The sequence below is a fragment of the Histomonas meleagridis genome (genome assembly GCF_020186115.1).
Source record: "Histomonas meleagridis strain 2922-C6/04-10x chromosome Unknown contig_16, whole genome shotgun sequence".
NCBI lineage: Eukaryota > Parabasalia > Tritrichomonadida > Dientamoebidae > Histomonas > Histomonas meleagridis.
Window position 1 is genome coordinate 185,028 of NW_027150781.1, and position 26,002 is coordinate 211,029.

General features: G+C 28.3%; 7 protein-coding genes across 7 annotated transcripts; 2 read left to right on the forward strand and 5 right to left on the reverse strand.

Annotated features, from left to right (window-relative positions):
• Positions 1–3,960: 3,960 nt before the first annotated feature.
• On the reverse strand, positions 3,961–5,427 carry GO595_001918 (MFS transporter; the record flags this gene model as incomplete). Its single annotated transcript, XM_067914770.1, has 1 exon — positions 3,961–5,427. One exon carries the CDS (start codon positions 5,425–5,427, stop codon positions 3,961–3,963), a length of 1,467 nt encoding a protein of 488 aa, XP_067777604.1.
• A 1,213-nt stretch (positions 5,428–6,640) lies between these two features.
• GO595_001919 (aminotransferase, classes I and II family protein) lies at positions 6,641–7,828 on the reverse strand (the record flags this gene model as incomplete). Its single annotated transcript, XM_067914771.1, has 1 exon — positions 6,641–7,828. The coding sequence occupies one exon, from the start codon at positions 7,826–7,828 to the stop codon at positions 6,641–6,643; it is 1,188 nt and encodes a 395-aa protein (XP_067777605.1).
• Positions 7,829–8,367: 539 nt separating this feature from the next.
• On the forward strand, positions 8,368–8,727 carry GO595_001920 (Sm protein; the record flags this gene model as incomplete). Its single annotated transcript, XM_067914772.1, has 1 exon — positions 8,368–8,727. One exon carries the CDS (start codon positions 8,368–8,370, stop codon positions 8,725–8,727), a length of 360 nt encoding a protein of 119 aa, XP_067777606.1.
• A 2,689-nt stretch (positions 8,728–11,416) lies between these two features.
• GO595_001921 (uncharacterized protein) lies at positions 11,417–12,349 on the reverse strand (the record flags this gene model as incomplete). Its single annotated transcript, XM_067914773.1, has 1 exon — positions 11,417–12,349. The coding sequence occupies one exon, from the start codon at positions 12,347–12,349 to the stop codon at positions 11,417–11,419; it is 933 nt and encodes a 310-aa protein (XP_067777607.1).
• An 853-nt stretch (positions 12,350–13,202) lies between these two features.
• Positions 13,203–13,682, reverse strand: GO595_001922 (translationally-controlled tumor-like protein; the record flags this gene model as incomplete). The annotated part of the gene is made up of 1 exon (XM_067914774.1): positions 13,203–13,682. One exon carries the CDS (start codon positions 13,680–13,682, stop codon positions 13,203–13,205), a length of 480 nt encoding a protein of 159 aa, XP_067777608.1.
• Positions 13,683–14,397: 715 nt separating this feature from the next.
• Positions 14,398–14,994, forward strand: GO595_001923 (Amino Acid-Polyamine-Organocation (APC) Family; the record flags this gene model as incomplete). Its single annotated transcript, XM_067914775.1, has 1 exon — positions 14,398–14,994. One exon carries the CDS (start codon positions 14,398–14,400, stop codon positions 14,992–14,994), a length of 597 nt encoding a protein of 198 aa, XP_067777609.1.
• An 8,318-nt stretch (positions 14,995–23,312) lies between these two features.
• Positions 23,313–25,790, reverse strand: GO595_001924 (uncharacterized protein; the record flags this gene model as incomplete). The annotated part of the gene is made up of 1 exon (XM_067914776.1): positions 23,313–25,790. The coding sequence occupies one exon, from the start codon at positions 25,788–25,790 to the stop codon at positions 23,313–23,315; it is 2,478 nt and encodes an 825-aa protein (XP_067777610.1).
• Positions 25,791–26,002: the final 212 nt, after the last annotated feature.

Consider the following 26,002-nt stretch of genomic DNA (forward strand, 5'->3'; position numbering starts at 1 on the left):
AGAAGATGATGTTCAAATCTCGAAAGAAGAAACAGGTGAACATATCATTTTAAGTAATGATGAAAATAAACTTATAAATTGTATTGATTATTTCGATATTCCAATTAATTATTCATCGCCAAATGTAATATTTAATGAAACTATTACAAACGCATCAAGTATTATTTGCATGGCGAAATCTTCGAATAAATTAAATAGAATTTTAATGAAAGCAGAACCATTAAATAATGATTTGGTAAAGGCAATCGAAAATAATGAAATTTCCGCAGAAATGCATAATAAATTACGTTCGGAAATATTAATAAATAAATATAATTGGGAAAATGTTGACGCAAGAAGAATTTGGTCTTTCGGTCCTAATTACATTGGTCCAAATCTTTTGGTTGATATAACTAGATCTAATGATAGACTTCATGAAATTAAAGAAAGTTTAATAAATGCATTCCAATACGTGACAAAATTCGGAGTTTTATGTAATGAACCAATTCGTGGAATACGCTTCAATATTATCGAAACTTATCTGACTGGAAATTTGAATACGCACAAACAAGACCAAATTATTCCATGTGGTCGAAGAGTCCTTTATGCTTCCGAATTATCTGCTGAGCCAACACTTACCGAACCTATTTATAATGTCGAAATTCGTGCACCACCAAATGTATGTAATGAAGTGTTTGAATTTCTTAGCAACCGTCGGTATAAAGTATTCAATCGGAAAAAGCTATTGTTTTCTGCTTTATATAATGTATATCTTCCTGTAAGGAATGCATTTGGGTTTAAAAAAGAAATCAAAAAATTAACAGCTAATGAAGCAGAAATAAAGATGCATTTTGATCATTGGGAAAATATTCAAGGAAATGCTCTTGAAGATGGTTCGGAATTGAACGAATTAATTAGATCAATTAGAAAGAAAAAAGGTCTGAAAGAAGATTTACCATCACTTGATGAATATAATGAAAAATTTTAGATAAATTGTGCTGATTTCAAAAATATTTTATTTGGATTTTTCCTTTTTTTAGAATTCTAAAAAAACGTGTGTAAATAACTTTTCGATAATTTATGCGAAAATGAATCAAATTATAATGTTAATATTAAAAATATTAAATTTTTGTAATTAATGTTTATTTTAATAATATATTATTCCTATAAAAGGAATTTATTAAAGTTATTTGAAACACCTCTTATAATTGCATCAAAAAATAGGAATACTGAAGTTGTTAAATTACTTCTTGAACGAAATGATATTGATGTTAATGCGCAAAATAGGAAGGCAAAACAGCAATTTTTGTTGCATCCATATAGAATAATAAAGAAATAGTTGAATTACTTAAAAGGAAAGAAGGAATTAAATATGAAGAAAGTCATTTGAAGTAAGCATTTCAGAGGCCGAGTGAAAATAAATCTTCGCTTCGATCCTTATTGATATTAGCTGCACAACTTGATAAAAATAGTGGTAAAGGAATAAATTTATTACGAAATTTCTCCAACAGCAACAAATAGAAAACACAAAGTAAATGTTTAATAGAAAAGCAAACACAAATCTAGATAATAAACATAAAAATAAACAAGAATTTCATATTTATTTAAATTTTTTATTTTAATTTTGTTTGTTTAAAAAAAATTGTAAGGGTCTTTGGAGAAGGGGAAAATTTGGAAATTTCTAACTTATGATATTCTCCAACAATTATGAATTTGATCTTTATATTTTTTGATTTCTTGTTCTATTGCATTTGAAACGAACGTTAATTCTCTTGGAAATTTTTTTAAAAAGAAAAAAAAAAATGAATTCTTCTTATGAAAGAATGCAATATAGAATATATGATTCTCTTCAATTTATATGTAACCGTGAAATTAATCTTCGTGATGATGAGATAGCAAGACTTAAAGAAGAACTAACAAAATTAAAATCAGAAATTGAAACTTATGATGAAAATTTACTGATGAAAGAGTTATATACAAAAAGAGCTAAACAATTTAAAAAACAAACTTATAAGTTTAAAAAATAATCATCAAATTCAAGTTTCTCAACTTTCAATAGAACATCAAAACCAACTTCAAAAATTGTCACAATTACAACAAGAACATATTAATCAAAGTTCCAAATCAGAAACATTTTACCGAATCATTTTCAAATTTAATATCCAATTCATCTTCTGAAGAAAATGAACTCCAAAACAAAATTACTGAACTAAAGAGATCCATACAAATTGAGAAATCAAAAATACGTCAATTAACATCAATGGTCAAGCAATCAGTAAACCCTATACAATCAATTCATAACACCTGAACTCCTTATGAGTATTTTCCAAAAGATCAAAAATTATATATTGTTAAATCACTTCAATCTCAAAACAAAGCGTTAAAACGTGAAATATGTCGACTTGACTCAATGATATATGGAAGACATGGAAAATACCAAAAATGGAAAAACATTTAATTGAAATGAAATCATTAAATTAAAACAAAGGAAAGAACACAAGGCATAACAAAGCTCAAGAAAGAAATTGTAATTAAATTATTAAAAGAACAATATAATACATCCGAAAATCCGAAACTTGAATTAGACGAATCATTGATATGCCAATTTTGTAGATCTTTAAGCGATGTCATTCATCTGAAGTACATAAGATTCGAAGATATCTAGAAACTTCTTCATAAGAAATTATATCATTGAACCCTCGTTTGAAAAATGTAATGATTTCTTTTTGTTTACGAAAAGAACATAGGTAAAAAAAATACTAAAAGAAATCCAAAAGCCAAATTTTTGAAATTCACCGTGGAACAATGGTAGTTCGTGAGATCCATTATCTCAAAGTTGGAAGTTCGATTCTTCCCGGTGATACTTTTTTTTCGTAAAAATTAAACGTGCACTTTTTTACAAAAATATTTTAAAAAGAATTTAAAATGATCTTTAAATCAATTTAAATCTATGAAATCAGTGATTGCAACCAAGGTTTTTTTTGTTAAAATTTATTAGAAAATTTACATAAATAATTTAAAATTCAAGATATAAATTTCAAATTAATGCTGACGTATTTATAATTTCATCAACAATTGTCATTCCTTTTTCCTATAAAAATTTTATTTACATTAAGATGGAATTTAATTACAGTTTCATTTCCTGATAAATGATTTTGTTCACAAACAACTATTTATGAGATGACCAAAGCATTATTTAGAACACTGTCAGCTCTATTTTAATAAAGCTAAAAAATTAATGACAAAAAATTCCATAGCATTTGCATATCATCTCTGTAATCATAAATACAAATGAATAGAAGTAAATAAAATCTACAAAATGATTTACTAAACAACATATATCATAGTTATCATGGTTTTAATTCATCACAAATCCATTTAATAAAAAGAAAATATATTGAAATATCAAATTTTTTAACAATTTTCAACTTTTTGTTTCCTTTCTTTCCTTTTATTTTTCTCTTTGCTGCTAACATACCATTTCACAACAAGGAATTTCCCTTCAACAAACTTGCCGTGCATTAATTGCTGCAACTGCGCTTTTGTGGTCCGCCATATTGCAAAGTCCGGCTCCAAACTTCAAGAGGAGGGGAAATTTAACAGTACCAAATTGTGAGAACATATTGCCAAGATCTTCATTTGATACTTGATGGATTCAGCTAAATGGATGAATTTTTAAACGGTCTCTGTGCACTTAGTATAATGTAATGAAAATCATTTAAGAATCCAAATGAACTTTCTGGAAAAAAAAATTAAATTAATAGATTATGCAGCATTTTTCGCTCAATTCAAAGTTTTAAATATTTATTACTAAATCATACCGATGAAAAAACCTGTACAGGTAAGTCCGAATCAAATTTAAAACTTTTGGTATTATATAAAGAATACACAAACATTATCAGATCTAAAGTTACAAGAATGAAATAAATTCTATTATTTTATATTAATGCAAATATGGATTAGATGATAGATAATTTTTATTTATATTTCTTCGCTTGAATCCGATTTTCCTTCGTCTTCCTCCTCATTATTATTATTCTCATTTTCTTCTTCTTCATTTTCGTTATTATTTCCATGTCTTTTCATTAATTCCTCTTTGATTTCGTCGAACTTTTCTCTATTAATTTTTCCCAAAAATGCGAAAATCATTGAGCACAAAAAGAAAATTCCTGGTACAACACCAATCACAACTCGTATAGCCATCAATGCCTTATCCGGTTGTTTTATAACACTTCCATCAGTTGATTCCACATAACCAAATGCGCCTAAAATCGCCGAAACTATTGCCATTACAATTCCGGATGAAATTTTATATAAGCATTGGAATATGCCATATATTACACCTTCTCTTCTTACACCATATTTATATTCATCGATTTCGACTACATCTGGAATCGAAGCATAAGGTATAATTTGTATTGCAGAAAGTCCTAAACCTGCAAGAACTACTAAAATTACAGTGGTTGCTATGTTATTCTTCGGAACAACCATTGCAAAGATTAATATAACAAACATATAAATAGATGCTACTGCATATACACATGTTTTGTTAAATCGCTCACTAATACATACCCAAAACATAGCAGAAAGAATCGCACAGACTAATGGAATGGCAACAAAGACCATGGCCATTATGCCACCTGCAAACCCGAGTGAGTCATTGATGAAGAACATGAACGTCCCCATGATCACATCGAATCCAACCATACTTAGTAAATAATTCAATAGGATATTCCGGAACTCGCGAAGACTAAAAAGTTCTTTGATCGTTAGACAAAAGCTTTTGAAGTTTTCGGGTGCCGTTTCTGTACGTTCTTTAACAACATAACCACATAAAAAAATTACAATACATGCAACAACTGAAAATAACCCACTCGTTAATAAATAGGCTTTAGACTGTGTGCCAAAAACAGGATAAAATAAACTTTCTTTTCCATCAGCTAATAAGGCAAATAATGCAGCGCCACAAATAATTCCAATATTTGCAAGGGCAATTCTAATACCATTAATACTTGTTCGTTCGTCATAATCTTTAGTCATGTTTGCTGTTAATGTGTTGTAAGGAATATAAACAACATTTAATGCTGTATTAAATAACATGTAAAAAATTACGTAATATACAACTCTTGCGCCTTCTGAACCGCCGGGGAAAATCCAAATTAAAATAAATGCAATTCCTACTGGTAAAGCTCCAAATAATAAATAAACTCTTTTTTTTCCCCATCTTGAATGAGTCTTATCAACAATTACACCCATCAAATAATTTGAAATACCATCCCAAACTTTACCAATAATTGTAACAACTGAGGCTAAATAAGACCTTAATCCACCAACATTGATTAAATAATATAAGAAATAAAATGAAATCGCACTTAACAAAATATTAACAGCTAAGTCGCCACATCCATATAAAATTTTTTCTTTTGCTGGTAATTTTTCTCGAACCATGAATTCGACTGAGCGCACATTGGCTTCAAACCACTTTTTGATAATTTATGCACACAAACTTTGAATGCTCATCTGCAATTTTTTCAATGTAACCGCTTCACCGTTAGGTAAACCAGAAGCGATTACATTGAAAAAGATGAGCACTCAAATTTTTAGCAACAACTGGCTGATCAATAAAAAATAACTTTATATCTGATTGAACAAAAAATAATTGAATTATTTCAAATAAAAAACCTCTATATTTTGTAAATTATAATACAGGAAAAACAAATAATATGGAATATGATATGGATGATTTTGATGACAAATATATAAAAATATTTTGGGAATTTCTAGAAATATTAAAAAAAGAATGATTGGGAACTTCATAAGAAATTAATTAAAGGAGGAGTTAATCCAAATGAAATTGAATGATCTAAAATAATTTAAAATGATGAAATCTAAAAACTTCAAGAAATTCATCACAAACGAATTTTGATTTTAATCAAACAATTAAACCATCACTTTATGAAAGATGTGATTTTATTAATAAAAAAAATGTTACATTAATTGATTATGCAGCATTTTTTTCTTCTGTTAAATGTTTTAAATATTTACTTATGAATGGTTCTAAAATAGAAAATGCAGGTAAATATGCAATTGCAGGTGGAAATGAAAAATCATTTATTTATGTTAACAAAATCATTCATCATTTAAAGATGCATATGAAGTTGCAATTGAATATCATCGAAATAATCTTTTCCATTATCTATATGAAAATAAAATTATTGAAATCAATAGTTTAGATGAATTAGAAAAAGTTTGTGTTCATATCATAACTATGAAACTTTATCATTTTTATTAGAAAATGGAATGAAATAAATGATGCAATTATATATGAATGTGCAAAAATTCGAAATATATTTCTACTCAATTATTTACTTATAGGAAAAAAATTCCAAAATTTTTATTACATTATGCAATTGAATCTGGAAACTCTGATCTTGTTAATTTCATTTATTTAAAAACTAATCTAAATGAGAAAGGTGTTAACTTATTTTGTATTCTGTTTATTTTAATTTTATTTTTATTTGACCGGTCGTCAACATCCCTTGTTAAACAATAAACAATTTCAAAATATAACATGATACAAAGCACACTGTTGAACACAAACACGAGGGAACTTATTATTTAAATATGAAACAAAGTAATGTAATTCAATTGAATTCAATCTTTACTGAATTGCCTTTGCAATAGCATCAGCAACGAATTCAATATTTTCACTATTAAGAGCTGGGATTGTGACTCTTCCACTGTTAGGGATGAATACTCCCTCATTTGCTAATTTACCAACCTGTTCTGGTGTAAGGAATGTGAATGCGAACATTCCATGTTGCTCACAGATAAACTTCCAGTCCTTGCCAGTCTTTTCTTCAAGGAGTTGACAAAGTTTTTTCCTGAGTTCAATTACTCTCATTGAAATTTCATGGAGTTCTTCAAGCCATTCCTTATGGAGTTCTGGGTTAGAGAGAACCTCGTGAGCAATATAAGCTCCGTTCTCTGGTGGAACGCTCCATGACATTCTGCCAATACGAGCAAGTTGACCTGAGACTGCTGCTGCTTCTTCTTTGGTGGAGCATACAGCATGGCAACAGCCAATACGTTCACCGTAAAGACCCATGCATTTTGAAAATGAAAATGCAACAAAGAATTGTCTTCCCATTTTGGCATATTCACGAACTATTTGGCAGTCAGTTTCAGCATCGCCGCTTGCAAATCCCATGTAAGCAAAATCGAAGAGGATTATATGATGTTTCTCATTGACAATATCAAAGATTTGATGCCATTCAGATGTTGTAGGATCAGTACCTGTTGGATTGTTGGCAACAACTTGAAGAACAACAAGACAGCCTTCAGGGAACTCACGAAGTGATTGAACAATACCTTCAATATCAAGACGATTGCCCTTAAGCCATGGGAAGAAACCAAGCTCATGTCCGAATTCACCGAAGATTTGCTTGTAGTTTGGCCAGGATGGATTTGCAAGAAGAACTTTAGGAATATTAAGATGCATCTTGCAGAATTTGGAAGTAAGGAAAAGAGCGCCAGTACCTGCACAGCTTTGAACTGATGCAATTTGTGGACCATACTTGGATAAAACTTCTTCTCCCCATAATACCTTTCGAGCTTCTTCAACAAAAGGTGCATAGCCTTTCATTGGAAGATAGTCTTTGCTGTACTTGTGAAGAATTATGTCTTCTGCCTTTGCTACTGCTGGGAATGTATATGGCTTTCCTTCTTCAGTTCTATAGACACCGACTGTAAGAGAGTACTTTCTAGTAAGAGGCGAAGCATTAAACTTCTCACTAACACCAAAAATTGGATCTGGTGGTGGAGCTTGAACACTTCCAAAAACACTCATTAAAATGACATCGTTTCACTTTTTAAAATTTGAAAGCAAAATGATTGAAAACCGTCGGAAATGGACAAACGATGAAAGAACAATGATGGAAAATTCAATGATTTACTTGGTCGAAGCATAGAATTTCTTTCAAATCCCCCACAACAATAAAAAATTTGTAACCTCGAAAAAGTTTTTTTAAAATCGGCATTTTATCCTCTTTTTTCTTTTGTAGAAACGATCTTAAATGATTGTTTTACTATAAAAATAATAATTCCTTTATGTTTTAAAAAAATCATGAGATATGAATTTAGATCTATTTCTTTATTTGAAGTTTGATTTTATCAAACATCTCATGATGTACTTTAAGCACTATAAAAAGCATCAATTTACTCACACAATAAAATTTTTAAAACATTCGAAAATACTTTAAAAAACCGTAAATAGTTCTGAGGAAAAAATGACAATTTACTTTCATTGAATATTTTATGCCACTTAATAAGGTTCTGTGCAAACAAAGTCTGTCAAATGCTTTGACTTACTTTGTTCATTACATTTTAATGGCTGATCCTAAAAAAAAAGAAACTGCACTTATGTTCCAAGCACTGAGAACAAAGTTTAAGGATAACATCAATCCAGAAGAATATCCTGGCACAATGTCTCTCGTGTACGAACTTGATTCTCCAGTATATCTTTTGACAACTGATAACGAACCTTTTGTTGGTGAATTAAATTCATTCGATGCATTTGGTGGCGTTGTACTATCAAAAGTGAAATCAGTTATTGGAAATATGACATATGGAACATGTTATTTTCGTTCCGAACAGATTCTATTTATTGGCCATATTAACAAAGATATGGAAGCAGAGCTGATCCAAAAATATGATACAATGGACATTAGTCCTATTTCTCCACAATAAATTGTCTTTTGTGAATATATATTAATGATCTTTAATATTGCTGGTAATTAAAAATCTCATGAAATTCATTTATATAAATTATACTGTTTTTAATTATTTTAACAAAAAGAAATTTGTAAATTGGTGTACACGCTTTTAATTTATAAGAAATTCTCCAGTTTCATTATAAATTGCACCTAATGAACTAATTACGAATATATGAAATTCGTCATCTATGGAGGAAAAGAGGGGTTTCTTGATTGACTGTCTCATAGATATATCTGATATTCAGAAAATCTTAAAGTTTCTCTACCAAAATTTATTGGTGCATTGCCTGTGCTTTGATCTATACTGCGTTCCATTTGCAGCTCTCGAACTCTTCGAGAAAAAAAAATTTGCGTCGATGAGCAAAAAAATTGGAAGTATGGGGGATTGAACCCCAGGCCTCCACTATGCTAAAGTGGCGCTCTCCCACTGAGCTATACTCCCTTCGATATTTTTTTTATGATAATAAATTTGATATTAATTTTTTCAAATGATTTGATTTAAAAATTTACATTGTATTATTTTTACAAAAAATACCTAAAGAAAATGATTTTTAAATTAAATATAAAAGTAAATTTTTTATATTTGATCCATTTCCAACAAACTTGGAACCAGTGCCGGATCATTTATGTAATTATATACAAAATCATCAGCTTTAAATGGGAATATAAAATCAGATTTCATGCAGCTGTACAAGTTCCATTTTTTCCATTTATTTCTCATAAACACTGCGATTATTATCACTGAATCTTTTTCAGGTGGCGTACAATTGAACAGTTCGAATTGATCTATTTCATCCAAAATTTTTAAAGATAAACCACGCACGCATCCAAGCAAATGTATGGAATTATTACTTATATATGTTTTAGCAAATATTGGGATTACATCAACATTATCTGGTATATTTTCCAAATCGAATGAAATCTTTTGATTACCGAATCCAGAATAACCAGTAAAAACAATTGATTTATTTTGATTTTTCTTATGATCTTGAGAAACGTAATCATTAAAATAAAATTTTCCATCTTCTTGATGATATAATGTACAACACAAAAAAGCCGTGAATTTTTCGTAAAACAACTCCAATTTTTTTCGGTACATCAATATGATGAATTTTACATGCTTTAAATAAAGTAATTGGATTGTTGGCTGAAAGTTCTATTCGTAACGAATGTCGTGTATTAGATGAATAATATGTACAAACTTGATGAAGAAGTTGTTCAATGTTTTGTGATGGTTGAAAATCGATTTATTCAAATTGCCTTATCTTATTTAAATAATGGATACAAAGCGGGAAAATTCGATGTTGATTTGCATCGACATGCATTGTTGAAGTGTTTATGAGTTTATATAGTTCGGGATTTTTAAGTTTCCTACATAAATTATCATCGCGTCTTTCATGTGGCGCTCCAAGAAGATTAAGTGTAACTTCCCCAGTATAATTTTGAGTTGTCGCAACAAAAAATATAATAAAATCATTTGTGTAATTATGTGTTCCGAATTTCTTTGTATCGAGGTAAAAAACATCTGTTAAACCGGTGGGGCCAATATGCATATGTTGTCTGGATTTAGATGACATATAAAATCCTCTGCCTTTTGACAATGAATAACACGTGGTAGAACTTGAAAATTCTAAAGCATATGCATCAAGAAAAATGGAAGGATTGGTTGGATTAGATGGTGAATATGTAATATATGCATATATGTTTCTGTAGTTATTATAATTTAGATCAATAGGGAAGTTTGTGGTTGGAGGACAATATTTGATCGTAATTGTAGGTGGTCCTTTAGTTGCTTTGGAAACTTCTATCGGCAATGTGAAAACCTTATTACAACATTCAGGAGTAATTTTAATCTTGGCATAACCAAGATAATCATCAAATAGTGTATCATGATCATAAAGTTTGAATCCTAAATAACTGGCTAAAACAAAAGGTATTCGAAAGGGATTGGAAAAGTTTGCATCCCAAACTGGATCTAAGGTTTTTTTTATAATTTGAGTTTTGCCCAAATTTGTCATGCGACCTAAGATGAAGGTCCATGTTTCATCAAACCATACCTCTGCATATGGATCAGAGAATCCATTTCGATCAGCACTTGGAAGATTGCATGCAGAAGAAACATAAACTTCAATCATTTGACACTACTCAAAATTTACCATTGAATTCAAAATTTGAAAGATTTTCCCCACTTTTATTTCATTTTTGAATATTCATGTCATAAACTCATTTTTGTGCAAAAATGGAAATTGAGTAAAAAGGGGTAAATTCCGAATAAGGATAGGTCGAACAGAACATTATTATCTCCAAGTAAAGGCAAAATAAACCTTAATTTATCTATATTAATATTTTTAATGAATTGAATCAATAAATTTAAAAAAATTGGAAGTATGGGGGATTGAACCCCAGGCCTCCACTATGCTAAAGTGGCGCTCTCCCACTGAGCTATACTCCCTATCGATAAAAAATTTTCTTTTTTATATTTATACATCAAATAAAAAATGTTAAATCTAGATTAAATTAAAAAGACAAAAATGCAATTATAAACTCATAAATATTTTTGGAAAACAACAATTAAATAACATCTATCGTTTATATAAACACAAAAATCAAAGTCAATTCTATTTTTTGGTTAAACCAAAATTGTTCTTGCAAGCATAATAACCTTATTCCTTAAGAAGAGATAAGGGCACACTTATTGTTATCATTGCATCCACATTTGATAATATGACAATAAGAGCCTTTTGGTCCTTTGAAGGAAATATGAAAATATTGTTATACTTCATGTTTTGATCTGGCCTTTGTTTGAGAGAAACAACGAGTTGCTTCATGTTATAGGTGTTAACAAAAACGAGTTTAGCACCTTTGCATAATCCGCAGAAATATCCTTTTTGAAAATCATAGATTGAACACCCTTTAACACCAAAAGAAATTCCTCCGATGACGTGGAATCCAAAATTATTTCTAATTTTTTTAACGATTAAAACTTTTTCATCATCAACCAAAAATGAATAAATGTTCTGATTGCTGTCGAAATCGTTTACAGACTCATATTGGTTAAAAAAGAGATTTCCTTTGGAAAGAAGTAAGAATCCATCGTGGTACTGCTGGATTTTCGATACACTTATTTGTGCTTTTGAGATTATTTCTGGATTTAAACCTAGCCTGCAATGGATAATTTGGGATTTTGTTATTACGGAAAATTCTCCAGGTATTGAAGAGCCAATTATATCAACAACGTTAGAAATACCTGATATTTTGAAAATTTGAACAACAAATCCTAGAGAAAGGGAGATCAGTGTGAAGGCCCCACTTTCATCAAGAACAAGTAAATGTTCTTCGACAATATCTGAATTCTCAAATGAATTCTCAACGTTATCTGAATCATACATTGGCGAAAGAAAAACAAAACAAACGTTTTGTATTGTATAGCTGCATGCAAATTTATGGTAAAAGATTCCAGAAAATGGCCGATTTGAAGAAAAAGGAGAACTGCAAAAAACCAGATTATCCTTGGCGAATACAATTTCCTTACCAATCCGCTTGACAAGTGAAGCCCTACCTTGGAATTCCACGCAGTCTGTCAAGCATGGCTTCATCTGATTGCAAGAAACTTTCAATTGAAAATTCAATCGAAATTTCAGTTATAAATTTTGCCAATTTTATTGGGATTTGGCAAAACTTAAAACGAATGTGTTGGAAAATATAAGGAAAACTATTATGATATTTTTTTCGAAATAGACTTTGAAGTATGAGGATATTTTAGGCCAAGAAATTAAGGAAGTTTTTGTTTTTATGAAATCAGGTCAATGATTAATACAAAAAATTATTATTGGATAAATTGATTTGTTTTTGACATAAATTTGTCCTGCAAAAGAAAAGTAGTTGTATTTTTGTAACTTTCTTTTTTTGGGTTAAATGCATTGATTTTTTTAGAGAATATATAACATCATTTATGAATGTTTTCAAAAATAAATTGGAACGAAGGACAATTTTATGTCATAAATGCTCATTGTAACAATGAGCACCTTTCTGGTTCGAAAAATTACGAGAAAATAAATCAGGAAACTTTCAAAAAACGATCACATTTGACCGCATATTTGGACAGACGGTTTTCATTTCAAAGCAAATTTTGTCAAACATGTTTTCAGTAGTTTACTTTGAAATGGGAAGCTATGGCATTTTTCCAAAGAACCATTTTACTGTACTCAATGATCATTACTTATAATAAATTATAATATATGTAACATATACTTGAATTTTTCAAAAAAATTTCGGAAGAATTTTTCTAATTTATCTTATCCAAATTGATCAAAAACATTTAATTTTAATATAAAAATTAGTATGTTGGCAATATTGTATATAAAATCATAAGGTGTGTCCAATGAAAAAAGTTAAAATATATAATAGTGATATGAAATGTTGATTTATTCGATGGGGTTCCAAATTCAATTATTCATCTTTTACAACTGACCACTTCGGGAACCAAAAAACTGGTGTAATTTCATCCTCAAGAAATGAGCAAAAAATAACTGTTTGGGTTTGATCACCAGGTGGACGGAAGAAATGAAAGTCACGGAATTTAGCTGAAACCCATCTCACGAGATGAGAAAATGATAAGACAAATGGATTTGATTGTTCGATTGTGTTTAATTGGTGCTGTTGTTTAATTAATTGAACATAATCTTTTGCCCATAAGATAAGCTTATCTTTTGTCCAATTAATTTCCTCTAAGCCAAAGTCACGAACAAGATTGATTACGACTTCTACTGAATTTGGATTTTCAGGTGGCAATTCTTCATTGAATATTGCTTTGAACTTCCCTCTTACAACATATACACCTTTCTCTTGGTCTTCCTGAAAGGGATAGCGTTCATCAAGGAAAACATGATTTGTAAAGATATCCTTATATTTTACTTTTCCTTCAGACATTTTTTAAAATTGACTATGTTTGTTCAAACATCCAAAAAATCGAATTTCAAGATACTTGGAAACAATCTCATTTTAAATTTTCGGGCATACTGTGTGAAGGCCCAAAAAAATAATAAATTTCCAGTAAATTTTTAATACAAAATGTTGTATTCCTATTTTGTAAAATTACAATTATTTGCTTAATATAAAAAAAAATCTATAGATTTAACAACTTTCTTTTTAGAAATTATAAGCAAAGAATATATATTATAAGCAGGAAGCAGAAAGAATGTTCAACAAAAAAATTGTCAACGGTTATTGTATTCAATTTTCGGCCATTTCCTATCTAATTCGTTGGGTTTAGTTCGTACAAAAACTTCACAAAAGTTAGGGACACTTGATCAGATCTGTAATCCTTGTGCTAAATTATTCATAAGGGAAAGAGATGACCAAAATTTTAATGTAATTAATTATGATTAAATGTTGAGAATTTTTAAAAAAAAAAACATATGTTTTTAAGCAAGAAAGTGTGAAGATATTTGTAGTGTCTTCGATTGAGATGGATATTAGAGTAAAAATGAGAATGAGAATCAATCAAATGTATATTTTTGATTAGTACTAACAAAAATTTCCTAACACCAAGTTCGTGTATCTTGTGGACAATATCACCCGAATCATTTGAGGCGAGGAATTTTCTTGAATGGATATATAAAAGACGTTTAAAAGAACGTTATAAATGCGAAGGTCTTCTCGCATCCAAAGCAGCAGAACCAAAGCGAATTCACCCCAACCATTGACACTTGAAGAAAAAAGAAAACTTTTGAGAGAAACAAGAGTTTCTGACTCTGTTATTGAGCAACAATTATTAAATATTGATCAAGACATTGGAACAATTTCTGTTGAAACATCTCAAAAACAAAAAAACACAGATATGTTAATTGATGAAATTCAAAATGATTTAGCACAGAGTGAGGAAGTTGTATCGAAAATAACATCTTATCATTTTTCAACTCAACATGAATACGAACAGAAACTGAACAGCCTAAAAGATAGAATAGCAGGGCTTGAAAGCCAGCTTCGTGATGCAGAAGCTGAATTAGCAAATCTTAAATCAGAAAAGAAAAGAGTTATGGCAGAAAAAGATTCTATCATTGAGAATCAAAAAAGAGAAATGAAAGAAATGGCATATCAGTTTAGTGATATGCTTATGAAAACATTAATCACAATTACAGAAGATTTTGAAACACAAATTGATTTAGATCAAGATGAGATCTCATCTTTGCCACATAAAGAGCGTCTAAAAGAATTCAATCTTGATCGAATTCGTATTTAATTAAATGTTTTCAATCTCTAATTTTTTTTTTATTTCTAATCATTTACTATTAGCTGTAGGTAAGATGTGAACAAAACATAATTAGTTAATTAAATTTTAAATTGGAGATATTTTTAAATTAATTGTCCATACAATTTAGCCATATAATGAGGTGTCTTTGATCGATTAAGTCAAATTTTCATATGATTTTCTTCCATATATCCTCCCATTTGTTTATGATAATAAATAATTTATCAGAAATTAATCATAAAATTGGACATCAATTTTGTTGTTATGCTCTTTCCGGGAAGATTACATAAAAACACATTCATTTAAAATTAATTTTTTTAATGTATACATTCATTTTAATAATTATTATCATATTCTAGCTGATGGTGCACATCTAATATTTTCTTTAAATAATTATAGATGACTTGAAAATTGCAAAATAATGATTTTTATTGGGTTGTATTCACATAAAGATTCGAATTCACAATATGCCCCCTCAAAAAATAAAATAATTACTATCAAATTGATTGTGTTATGTTTATGACACTTGACAAAACCGCCTTTTTACGGTCAATTGCGATCAAAAATAATTCAATCAATGCCTCTTTCACAGTTTCGGTTATTTTGAATTCAGGTTTTTCAATGATGCGGTATGGTTCCCCAATTTTAACGTACGTGAGAAAATGGAAAAAGAAGGAAAAAAGCATGAAAAAATGAAAACTCCAGGAATTACGAAGCAGCTAAATAAATACCATAAAAACATACAAAAGAGGGTATCAACAAGAGATATAAATGAAATTTCAGAATATCTTTTCCCAATTGTTCCTGTAATGGCTGAATTAATAGCAAAGCATATCGAAAGTGGTCAATCTGACTCAAAGTTCCAAAAGGCTATGACTTCAAATTTAACTTTAATCATTCAAATTCTAAAGTCAAAACAATTTTCACAAACAATAAATTCTTGTGAATACATTCTATTTATCACAGGACTTGCTAAAATTATGAGTGTTGTTTCAAAACTAAATGATCAAAAATTTGAAAAGAAGATGTGGATCAAAACTGTTGAAATAGTTTCTCACTTAACAAACATACCAACTATTGACTTTTGGGAAGAACCCATACATAAAGTCTTTTTAATGAATCGAAGAAAAGGGCCAATTTCATCAGATTCCATTTCCATTTTCACCAAAAAAGTACGTTATCTACGTGACTATATACTCCAATCACAGACGGAAGAATATATATTCATTTGGTGGCCATTAATTTCCAAAGTTATTCTTCCAATTTTTATTCAGATCAATCCATTTGAAAGTTATTGTGTATTTTCACAATGTCCCAGTTCTGTTTTCCTTGACATTTCAAAGATTACTCAACATCCAAGCTTTCGTGAATATTTTAAGATCAATAGCAAGACATCATTTGAAGTCATATCACTTGTCAAACTTTTATTTATCTCATATACGGACTTTCCAGATAATGTTGATATTAATACAGTCCAATGGATATTTGATGAACTTTGTTCCAAGACGTCTGAAATTGATTCTTTTTTTGAAACAATTGGGAAAAGTTATGTTGAAAACTTTTTATTAATATTTAAATTTTTAGCTATTTCATCAATCCGAAGAGAAGAACCAACAACTCATTTTCTAACATTATTTAATTTATGTACATATATATTACCGAAATATCCGGAACATATCAAAAAAGTATTAATGATAATTGATAATGAAACATGGAAATTTTCTAAGATTTTATCGACATATTTTTATTTACATTTTACATTTTACTTTCAAATTACTGATTCTGGTGTTTGGGATTATTTAAAAACAAAAGTAACAAATTCAAACAATCTTTATTCAGTTTATTTCGGATTTATATCAATCGTTTCTATTTTGTTTTATCCTATTTTATATAAAATTTCAAATGAATCCATAAGTAATTATTTAAATCAATTATTCGATAAAAATCAACGAATTCAAGACGAAGATAATAATAATAATAACGTCGATCAAATTCATTTTGATCAAGTTGATTTATTATTTAATCATCCATATGAATTTGAAAACATTTTAACAGAAAAGAGAAAATGGAAAGTTAACATTATAAATAGTAAAAATTATTCATTACCAAATTTAACGTTAAGTCGGAATGATTGGAAATATAAAAAAGCTTTAGAATATACAAATTGTTTATTAAGACTTTGTCCGAATGAAGAAGAAATTTATAACGTTTATGGTATATTTATCGAGAATTTTGTTTTAATTAATGAAATTATTCCGCCACGATTTTTATTTAATGCAACAAAAATTGTACAAAATTTGTTTTATGATTTAGTAATTTTTTCTTTAAACAAAAAACCTAATTTAGAAATTGCTAAATTTTTGAATTTTTTACTTTATAACGTTGCAGCAATTGACTTCGAAAATGATTTTGTCGAAAAATATATCGAAATGTTAGTGAAATTATTATGTGATATAACAAAAGAAAATATCATCGAAATGTTTCCAATATATTTGGCAGCATTGTTTAAACTCTCCCCAACTTCTCATATAATAATTCCATTTTTTTCAACGCAAATTAAAGAATTATCACCAATATCATTCGATGATAAACAATTTTGGATGTTTATATTAACTTCTTTTAGTATATGTACATCGAATCAACAAATTAATTTGAAATCCGATTTTATAAATAAATTATATTTTTGGGATAATAACAAAAGTTTAATTTCATGTACTAAAAGTTTTATTGAATCAAAAGATTCATCGAAAGTTATACCTATTTTACAAGAAATCATTAAAAACGATTTCGAAAATGTAACTTTTAATATGTTTATCTCAATTTTATTAATTGTTTTATATAATTCAAATAAATCGATTGATTTAATTTGGTTGAAAATCATTTTCCAAAATATTATTAATTCAAAAGATTTAATTAAAAATTATATAAGAGCTTTTCAAACATTTCCTGAGATTTTTTCTTTAATTCATGAGAAAATTGATGGTTTTCTCGATTTGCTTTTAGAAAATTTTGAGAATTTCATTGATTTCGATGATTTAAATTCGTTTTGGATCATTTTCTTTTCATATTTTGATATGTATAGAAATATTCCCGAATTTCTTCCAGAGTTATTTGAAACCCTGAAACGAATTTCGAAGAAAATTCCAACAAATTTCCAAAAACAATATTCCCAAATCATTAATTCATTACCATTTTCATTTTATGAAGAATGTACATTTAATACCAAAGTTAAAGATTCGACTGTTTTTCTTTTATTAAGACAAAATCATGCGATATTCACATTTAATAATATTAATGATCGAACATTTTCATTAAATTCTCGTGTCCCGAATTCATTATTTAAATGTAATGTTACATTTCTTAAGACGAATACTAAAAATTATATTTTAAGTGATAAACCAAAACTTCCATATGTAGAATATAAAAATAAAAACGAAGAAGAAAAATTTGATTTTTATTTTGAAGAAGAACTTAAAAATGTTTTCCCCGAAGTTATTAATGAAGATGAATTATTCTTTAGTGATCTTATCGAATTAACAGTTCCGGAACCAATTAATGAAGTAACAATTGATATAAATAATAATGAAAATGAAAACGAAAATGAAAACTATCGAAATTCAAGTGATCAAAATTTATTTAATATTCGAACATTACAAAAAGATCCGAAATTTTTTGATTTTACTTTACTTTTTTATAACATGAATGATATTCTTAAATGTTATGAATCAGAAGCACATATAAATCGAAAAATTTCACAAGTATTAACTTATCGACCATTCGAATGTCTCAAAATTGGAATTGTTTATGTTAAAAAAGGACAATTTGATCAAAATGAAATCCTTTCAAACACGACAAAAGATACAACGCAATTATACAATGATTTTCTTTTAAGTTTAGGCAAACTAATTGAACTTAATAAACATGAAAAATATGATGGAATACTTGACACTAAAAATTGTTCGACAGGTAAATATTCATTGTTTTATAAGAACAATCGAATGGAAGTAATGTTCCATGTTTCGACTTTAATGCCGAATAAAGAAAATGATGAACAAAGAATTGTTAAGAAAAGACATATCGGTAATGATAACGTTACTATAGTATGGTGTGAAAACCCTTATGGTTATGACCCTAAAACAATTTCTTCGCATTTTAATGACGCACATATTGTTGTGTATCCTTATGATGATAAAACTTTTGGTGTGTTGACTTATAAGAAAAATAAAAATTGGAATATTTTCCCATTGCCAAAATGTTCGATTTTGACCGCTGGTCCAATTGGCGCTTTGGTAAGATGGACTGCTATTATAGCTGATAGATTAATAAGAGAAGAAAATGAAGTTCCGTTAAATGGTTATAATTTACTATATGAACAAATATAATAAATGTTTTATTATTTTTATTTTTGGTTTTCATATAAACTAAATGATCATCGTGTTTTTTGTATTATTTTTATTGGTATTGAGAACCAATAATTAATTTGTGGTCATTTTATTTGATATGTGTCTAATCTAGTGATCAACAGAAGATAAAATTTTTTTTCGAAAAAAAAAAACGCATTTTAATAACTTTTACTAAGTTGTTTTAGACATATGTCTAAGAGAAATAAATATCTTTTGCATTAGCATCAATTCCTTCTAAGTAACTGAGCTATTTCTGTATGACCTTTTGAAGATGCATAAATAAGTGCTGTATTAAATAATTTAAATAATTTTCAAATATAATTTTGAAATAATAAATTATTATAATAAATACAAAATAAAACAAATAAATATCTTTAGCATTAATATCAATTCCTTCTTGTTCAAGAAGTAATTTGACAATTTCTATATGACCATTTGATGATGCCAAAATAAGTGCTGTATTAAATAATTTAAATAATTTCCAAATATTATTTTGAAATATAAAATTATTAAAATAAATTTTAATTAAAACAAATAAATATCTTTAGCATTAATATCAATTCCTTCTTGTTCAAGAAGTAATTTAACTATTTCTATTCGGCCATTTGAAGATGCTAAAATTATTAATGTTTTAAATAATTTCCAAATATTATTATAAAATTATTAAAATAAATTTCAAATAAAACAAATAAATATCTTTTATATTAATAACAATTCCTTTTTGTCCAAGTAAAAAGTTAAATATATTAACTTTTATAAAATAATCAATTGATTTGTTAAAAACGATTCAACAAACTTCATAATAGTTATCGAAATTATTGTCATAAAGATATTTAAAGATATCATTTCGATGGAATTCAATTGCTGTCTCATATGCATCTTCAAATGATGAATGGTTTTGTTCACATAAATGAATAATTTCTTCATTTCCACCTGCAATTGCATATTTACCTGCATTATATACTTTTGCATTATTCATAAGTAAATATTTAAAACATTTAATTGATCCAAAAAATGTTGCATAATCATTTAACGTGACATTTTCTTTATTAATAAATGAGCATCTTTCATTAAGTGATGGTTCAATTTCTTGATTATAATCAAAATTACTTTGTGATGACATTTCTTGAAGTTTTTCGATTTCATCATTTCGCATTATTTGTGCAATCTCATTAGGATTAACTCCTTCTTTAATTAATTTTTTATGAAGTTCCCAATCATTTTGTGAAAGCTACGAAGATATTTATAAGATTTGTACAGTAGTATTTTTTTAATAAGTCATTTGGAAAATGATGTGCATAATAAAATTGATCCACTTTTTGATAAAAAAGTGCGTTGCGAACTTGATGACCTTCTTTTCAACCCGATTCGATCGTCTTTACGGTTTATTAGAAAAATTAACTCAGTAAAACGGCCGTTAAAATTGGTAGTTATTTTATTCCAAATGGGGAACGAAAATAGCAAGCATTCAAGCGAAGATTCAACTTCTATGAAAACACCAGCTGAAATACAAGCATGTTTCCGAAATATACAAACATTTGAAAAAATAATTTTTGATTTAAAAAAGGACAATATATCAACATCAGTAAATACGATCATGAGTTTACATGACTTTAGTTATCCACATACTTTTAATATACTCTTAAGTCAATTAATTTATTCTTCATATATTAGCCGAAAGGACGTTTCTTTTGAAGTTTATTTTCAATTCATCTATGAAATCACACAAAGAGAAGAAGCGATTCAAAATTATTGCCGCCTTATTGATGTATTCACACAATTCATTATTAATGTTAATACCACAGAGTCATATCCTATTATTAACATGTTAATTGAGCAAAATTATTTAACACCAAAAACATTTACAAAAAGATCTCTTTACTTTGCACATTATTTAGGAGATAATTTTTCTATGTTCATTAAAGAATCAAATTTACCATACTGTGTATATATGAACCAACATCTTAAAGAAATATCAAATAATGATTGGGAACTTCATAAGAAATATATTAAAAAAGGATGTAATCAAAGTAAAATCACAAAAATAATTCGAAAAGATAAAGTTGAAAAACTTCAAGAAATTGCATCTATCGAAAACTTTGATCCCAAACAAAAAATCATTCCATCATTATATGAATACCATTCTTTTGTTAATAAAGAGAATGTTACATTAATTGATTATGCTGCATTTTTCGGATCTGTAAAATGTTTTAAGTTTTTACTTTCTTATGATATTCCTATATATAGTGCATTTGTATTTGCACTTGCTGGTGGTAGTGATGAAATAATACATATGTGTGAACAATATAATGCTTCATTTGAAGGCACATTAGAAATAATAATACAATTCCATCGAAATGCTTTGTTTCATTATCTATTTGATAATAAACTTGTTCGATTTAATAATTTGGAAAATTTGGGTAAAAAATGTGTTATGTTTAATAACTATGAAATATTTACATTGTTACTTCAAAATGGTATGAAAATTAATGATGATATTATAAATGAATTTGCGAAAAATGGAAATTTATATATTATTAAAGATTTAATTCCAAGTTAACTAGGAAATGTTGAACTTGCAAATTATATAAAACAACAAACGAAAATTAATATTAATGAGAAAATAATATTTTTGTTTTGTTTAATGTTTCATTTTAAGTTTTGGAGTTAATTCAATTTTTTTAAAACTGCACTTATTTGGGCAGCTAAAAGTGGAAACTTAGGATTAGTTAAATTCCTTCTTGAACAAAATGGAATTGATGTTAACCTTAGAAACATTTATTTGTTTTATTTTTTATTTATTATAATATTTTAATATTTCATAATAACATTTGAAAATTATTTAAATTATTTCCATCTGCACTTATGTGTGCTTCTAAATCAGGTTCTACAGAAATTGTTAAATTACTTCTTTCGCATTATGAAATCGATGTTAATTGTAATGTTGTTTATATTTTTTATTTAATATTTCAAGATAATATTTGGAAATTTTTAAAATTATTTGAAACAGCTCTTATATTGGCAGTTAAAAATGGTCACAAAGAAATTGTTAAATTACTTGTTGAACATGATGGAATTAATATTAATTATGGTGATATTTCTTTATTTTATTTTATGTTTAATTTAATAATTTGATATTTCATAATAAAATAAAATATTTACATAAAATATTTAAAACTGCACTTATTTGGGCAATTGAAAAAGGTTATGTAGAAATAGTTAAATTACTTCTTTCACAATATCAAATCGATGTTAATGTTAGGAATATTTATTTGTTTTATTTAAAATTTATTAGTTTTATTTAAAATTTGTTTTAATAATTCCAAATTTCATAATAATATTTGGAAATTATTTATATTATTTTATACACCACTTATATTAGCATCTGAAAAAGGTAATAGTGAAATTGTTCAAATGCTTCTTGAGCATGAAGGAATTGATGTTAATTCTAAAAATATTTAAAATTTTTATTAAATGATAATTTTAATTTCTTGACATTCCAAAACAATTATTGGAAATTAGTTAAATTGTTTGAAACAGCACTTATGAAAGCAACGGCAGTCGGTATCGATGCATATATAACAAATTTACTTCTTGAGCATAAAGGAATTGATGTTAATGCTGTTGATGTTTATATTTTTAATTTAAAAATTATTTTATTATTTTAATATTTCAAAATAATTTTTGGAATATATTTATATTATACAAAACTGCACTTACAAAAGCGCATTTAGTTCACCGTAAAGAAATTATTCAATTTCTTCTCGAGTCTGGTGCAACTGATCCACAAGAAGAGAAAAAATATTTATTCATTTCATTTAGAATTTTATTTATATTTTTCGAAAAATATAAATGCATCTAAAAATAAATAAAAAAACGCATTGAACATAATAAAATTTTTTTTAATTATAATAAATTGCAACATGGGATAAAAGCAGAAATTGTTGCAATTGCTACAAAAACTAATACCACCACTACTATGCCAGCTATTTCTCCAGTTGTTAACCCTCCATCATCATTTTCTATGTTATAATCTTTAAATTCATCAACTAAAGCCTCGGGGGCCGTTAATTCTATATCGTCGATAAACCATTCAACTTTTTCTTTAGCGTTTGAATTGAAGACGATGGACTCCACTTTTGACCATTCTTTATTTGTTATATTAAAATTATTAATTGAACCAGATTTTGATCCTTGTGTTGCTTTAATAGCGAACGACATATTTAACAAGCTTCCTATCCAAGTAGTCATTTCGATTTTGACCCATTGATTCTTATCCAAATCTGTCAAAATCCTTTTACCATTAGTTGAATATACTTCGCTCTCAGTAACATAAACAATTGGACCTGCTTTGTTATTCGTCCTCATGTCAGCACTCATTGAAGCTCCAGTTCCCATTTTTAGCCAAAAGCTTAATTTGATTTCGCCTTCATAATACTTCGGACTGATAATGAAATAAGGTATGTAACTTGCTTGGTTATTATTCGCGTCGACGATTTTTAATGAATATTTTCCCGAATGCGCAGCTTCATTACTTAATGCAATTGAACCTGATCCAACATTCTTAGAGAACGACTTAAGAAATTCCGTTTCCCCATTTTCCATGTTCTCGTGATAATTTAATTGGTTATAAGGTAACACAGTAATAAATTCATGATATTGATAATCTTTCGCTTTGTTCTTCCATGAGTCTGTTCCTTGAACTCCAATTAGACTAAGATCAAATGGCTTGAAATTGATTTTGGTTAACGATTCATTTGATTTAAAGCGGAAATCGCGTCGTTCAACACTTTCAAATAATGGATCAATTTCAAATGAATTTTGATCTTGTCCTTTACTTTGACGTGTTGCTAATGAATCGCCATTAAATGATACATTAACGTTATCGATTCTCCAATAGATGTTATTATCGAAATCAAATTTAGTGGAGTAATCGATTGTGGATGATAATAAATCACCAGAATCATAAACAACAATGTTATTTTTAAATGTCATTATTTTCGGTTTTTCGATTTGTCGTGTTAATGCAATTTGTCGCTTCGAGGCCATAGCAAAAATATTGTTTTGAATAACAAAGCTATGGCCGTAATGTAAATGAAATGAGCCGTCTAATACATCATGTACAATGTTATCTTCGATTAGGGCACCCCATGCGCCTTCGTCTGGATAAATGCCTTGCGCGCCATAAGAAGATGCGCCAATGTCATGCACCCAATTGTTGCGGATGATTGTTCCGGTGGACATTCCACCCCAATAAATACAACCCATGTCACTCATTATATTATAACCTAAATGATGAACATGATTTTTTTCAACTAAAAAATTGATCGGCTCAACTTGACAATCAATGCCATTACAAACTCCAAAGCCTATGCCTGTGTATAAAAAATCAGATATGTCATTATTAAGTATCTTAATGTTATCAAAACTTCCTTGGCCCCAACAACTTAAGCCATTACCTTTGTGGTTTACTCGACCACCACCTCTAATGATATTATTTTGAACAGTGACATTAAATCCATTAAATGAAATTCCAGTTTGGCCTAAATCATAAATATAATTATCGCTTATAACGCTATCATCGGATCTAAAGTTAATAGCGCTCATACCAAAATGTTCAAATGAACAACCTGTAATAATTATATTTTTGGAATTGTATATAGTACAGCCGAAATATGAGCTTCCGGGAGCTTCCTCATCATTTACTGGCTTTGCTGCATAGGCAAATCGGATATTTTCGATCTTAACATTATTGACTTGATTTATTGATAAAAGTGAACTCGTCGTGGAATAGATTACATTGGAGCTCTCGAAAATTTCTGTGGGAAGAGGATAGTATGAAAGGACTCCTGATCGAGAAAGGAACCATTCACCAGGATTATCAAGTCCTGTTCTTAAGTTTTGTAAATAATACATATCATTTGTTTGCATTTCGCATGAAGGAGTTGCAACTCCATATGTGATTATTTGGCGTTTTGAGAGATCATATTCTGATATTCGTTCAATATTTTGACACCACTTTCGTGTGTCAACTATAATTACATCTAACATTTCTTCGTGGCTAAGATCATGAAGATATTTGACGCCTGCTTCTGATATAGTAAATACATGTTTTTTTGTATTTTCATCGCTAGTATTATATTGTGCGAAGCCAAGAGTACGAGCAAACTTCCATTCATCAGGAGAACGTGCAAGAACTGCACGCTTACCATTTACCCATAAAGTATCAAATCGCCAATTTTCAACAGAGGTATTGAGTTGAGTACGCCATATTTCACCTTCCTTTGTCCACTGTGTGGTAACTTTTGTTCCTCCTGTAATTGTAACTTGACCATCTCCAATAACATTAATTATTTTATTACGACATCCATTCCAGTAACTCATTGTAATTTGATCATTGTATTCACCAGCTTTATAAATAATTGTTGCTGTGGTATTTTCAGGTTGAGATTTGATAGCTTTAAGTGATGATGACCAGCAATCAAATGGTTTGTCAACAGTTCCGTCTCCTTCAGGTGAGCCGTTTTTGGCAATATAATATGTGTATTCGGTTGAAAAAGAATTTCGAAGTAAAAGAGTTACGAGAAACACCACTT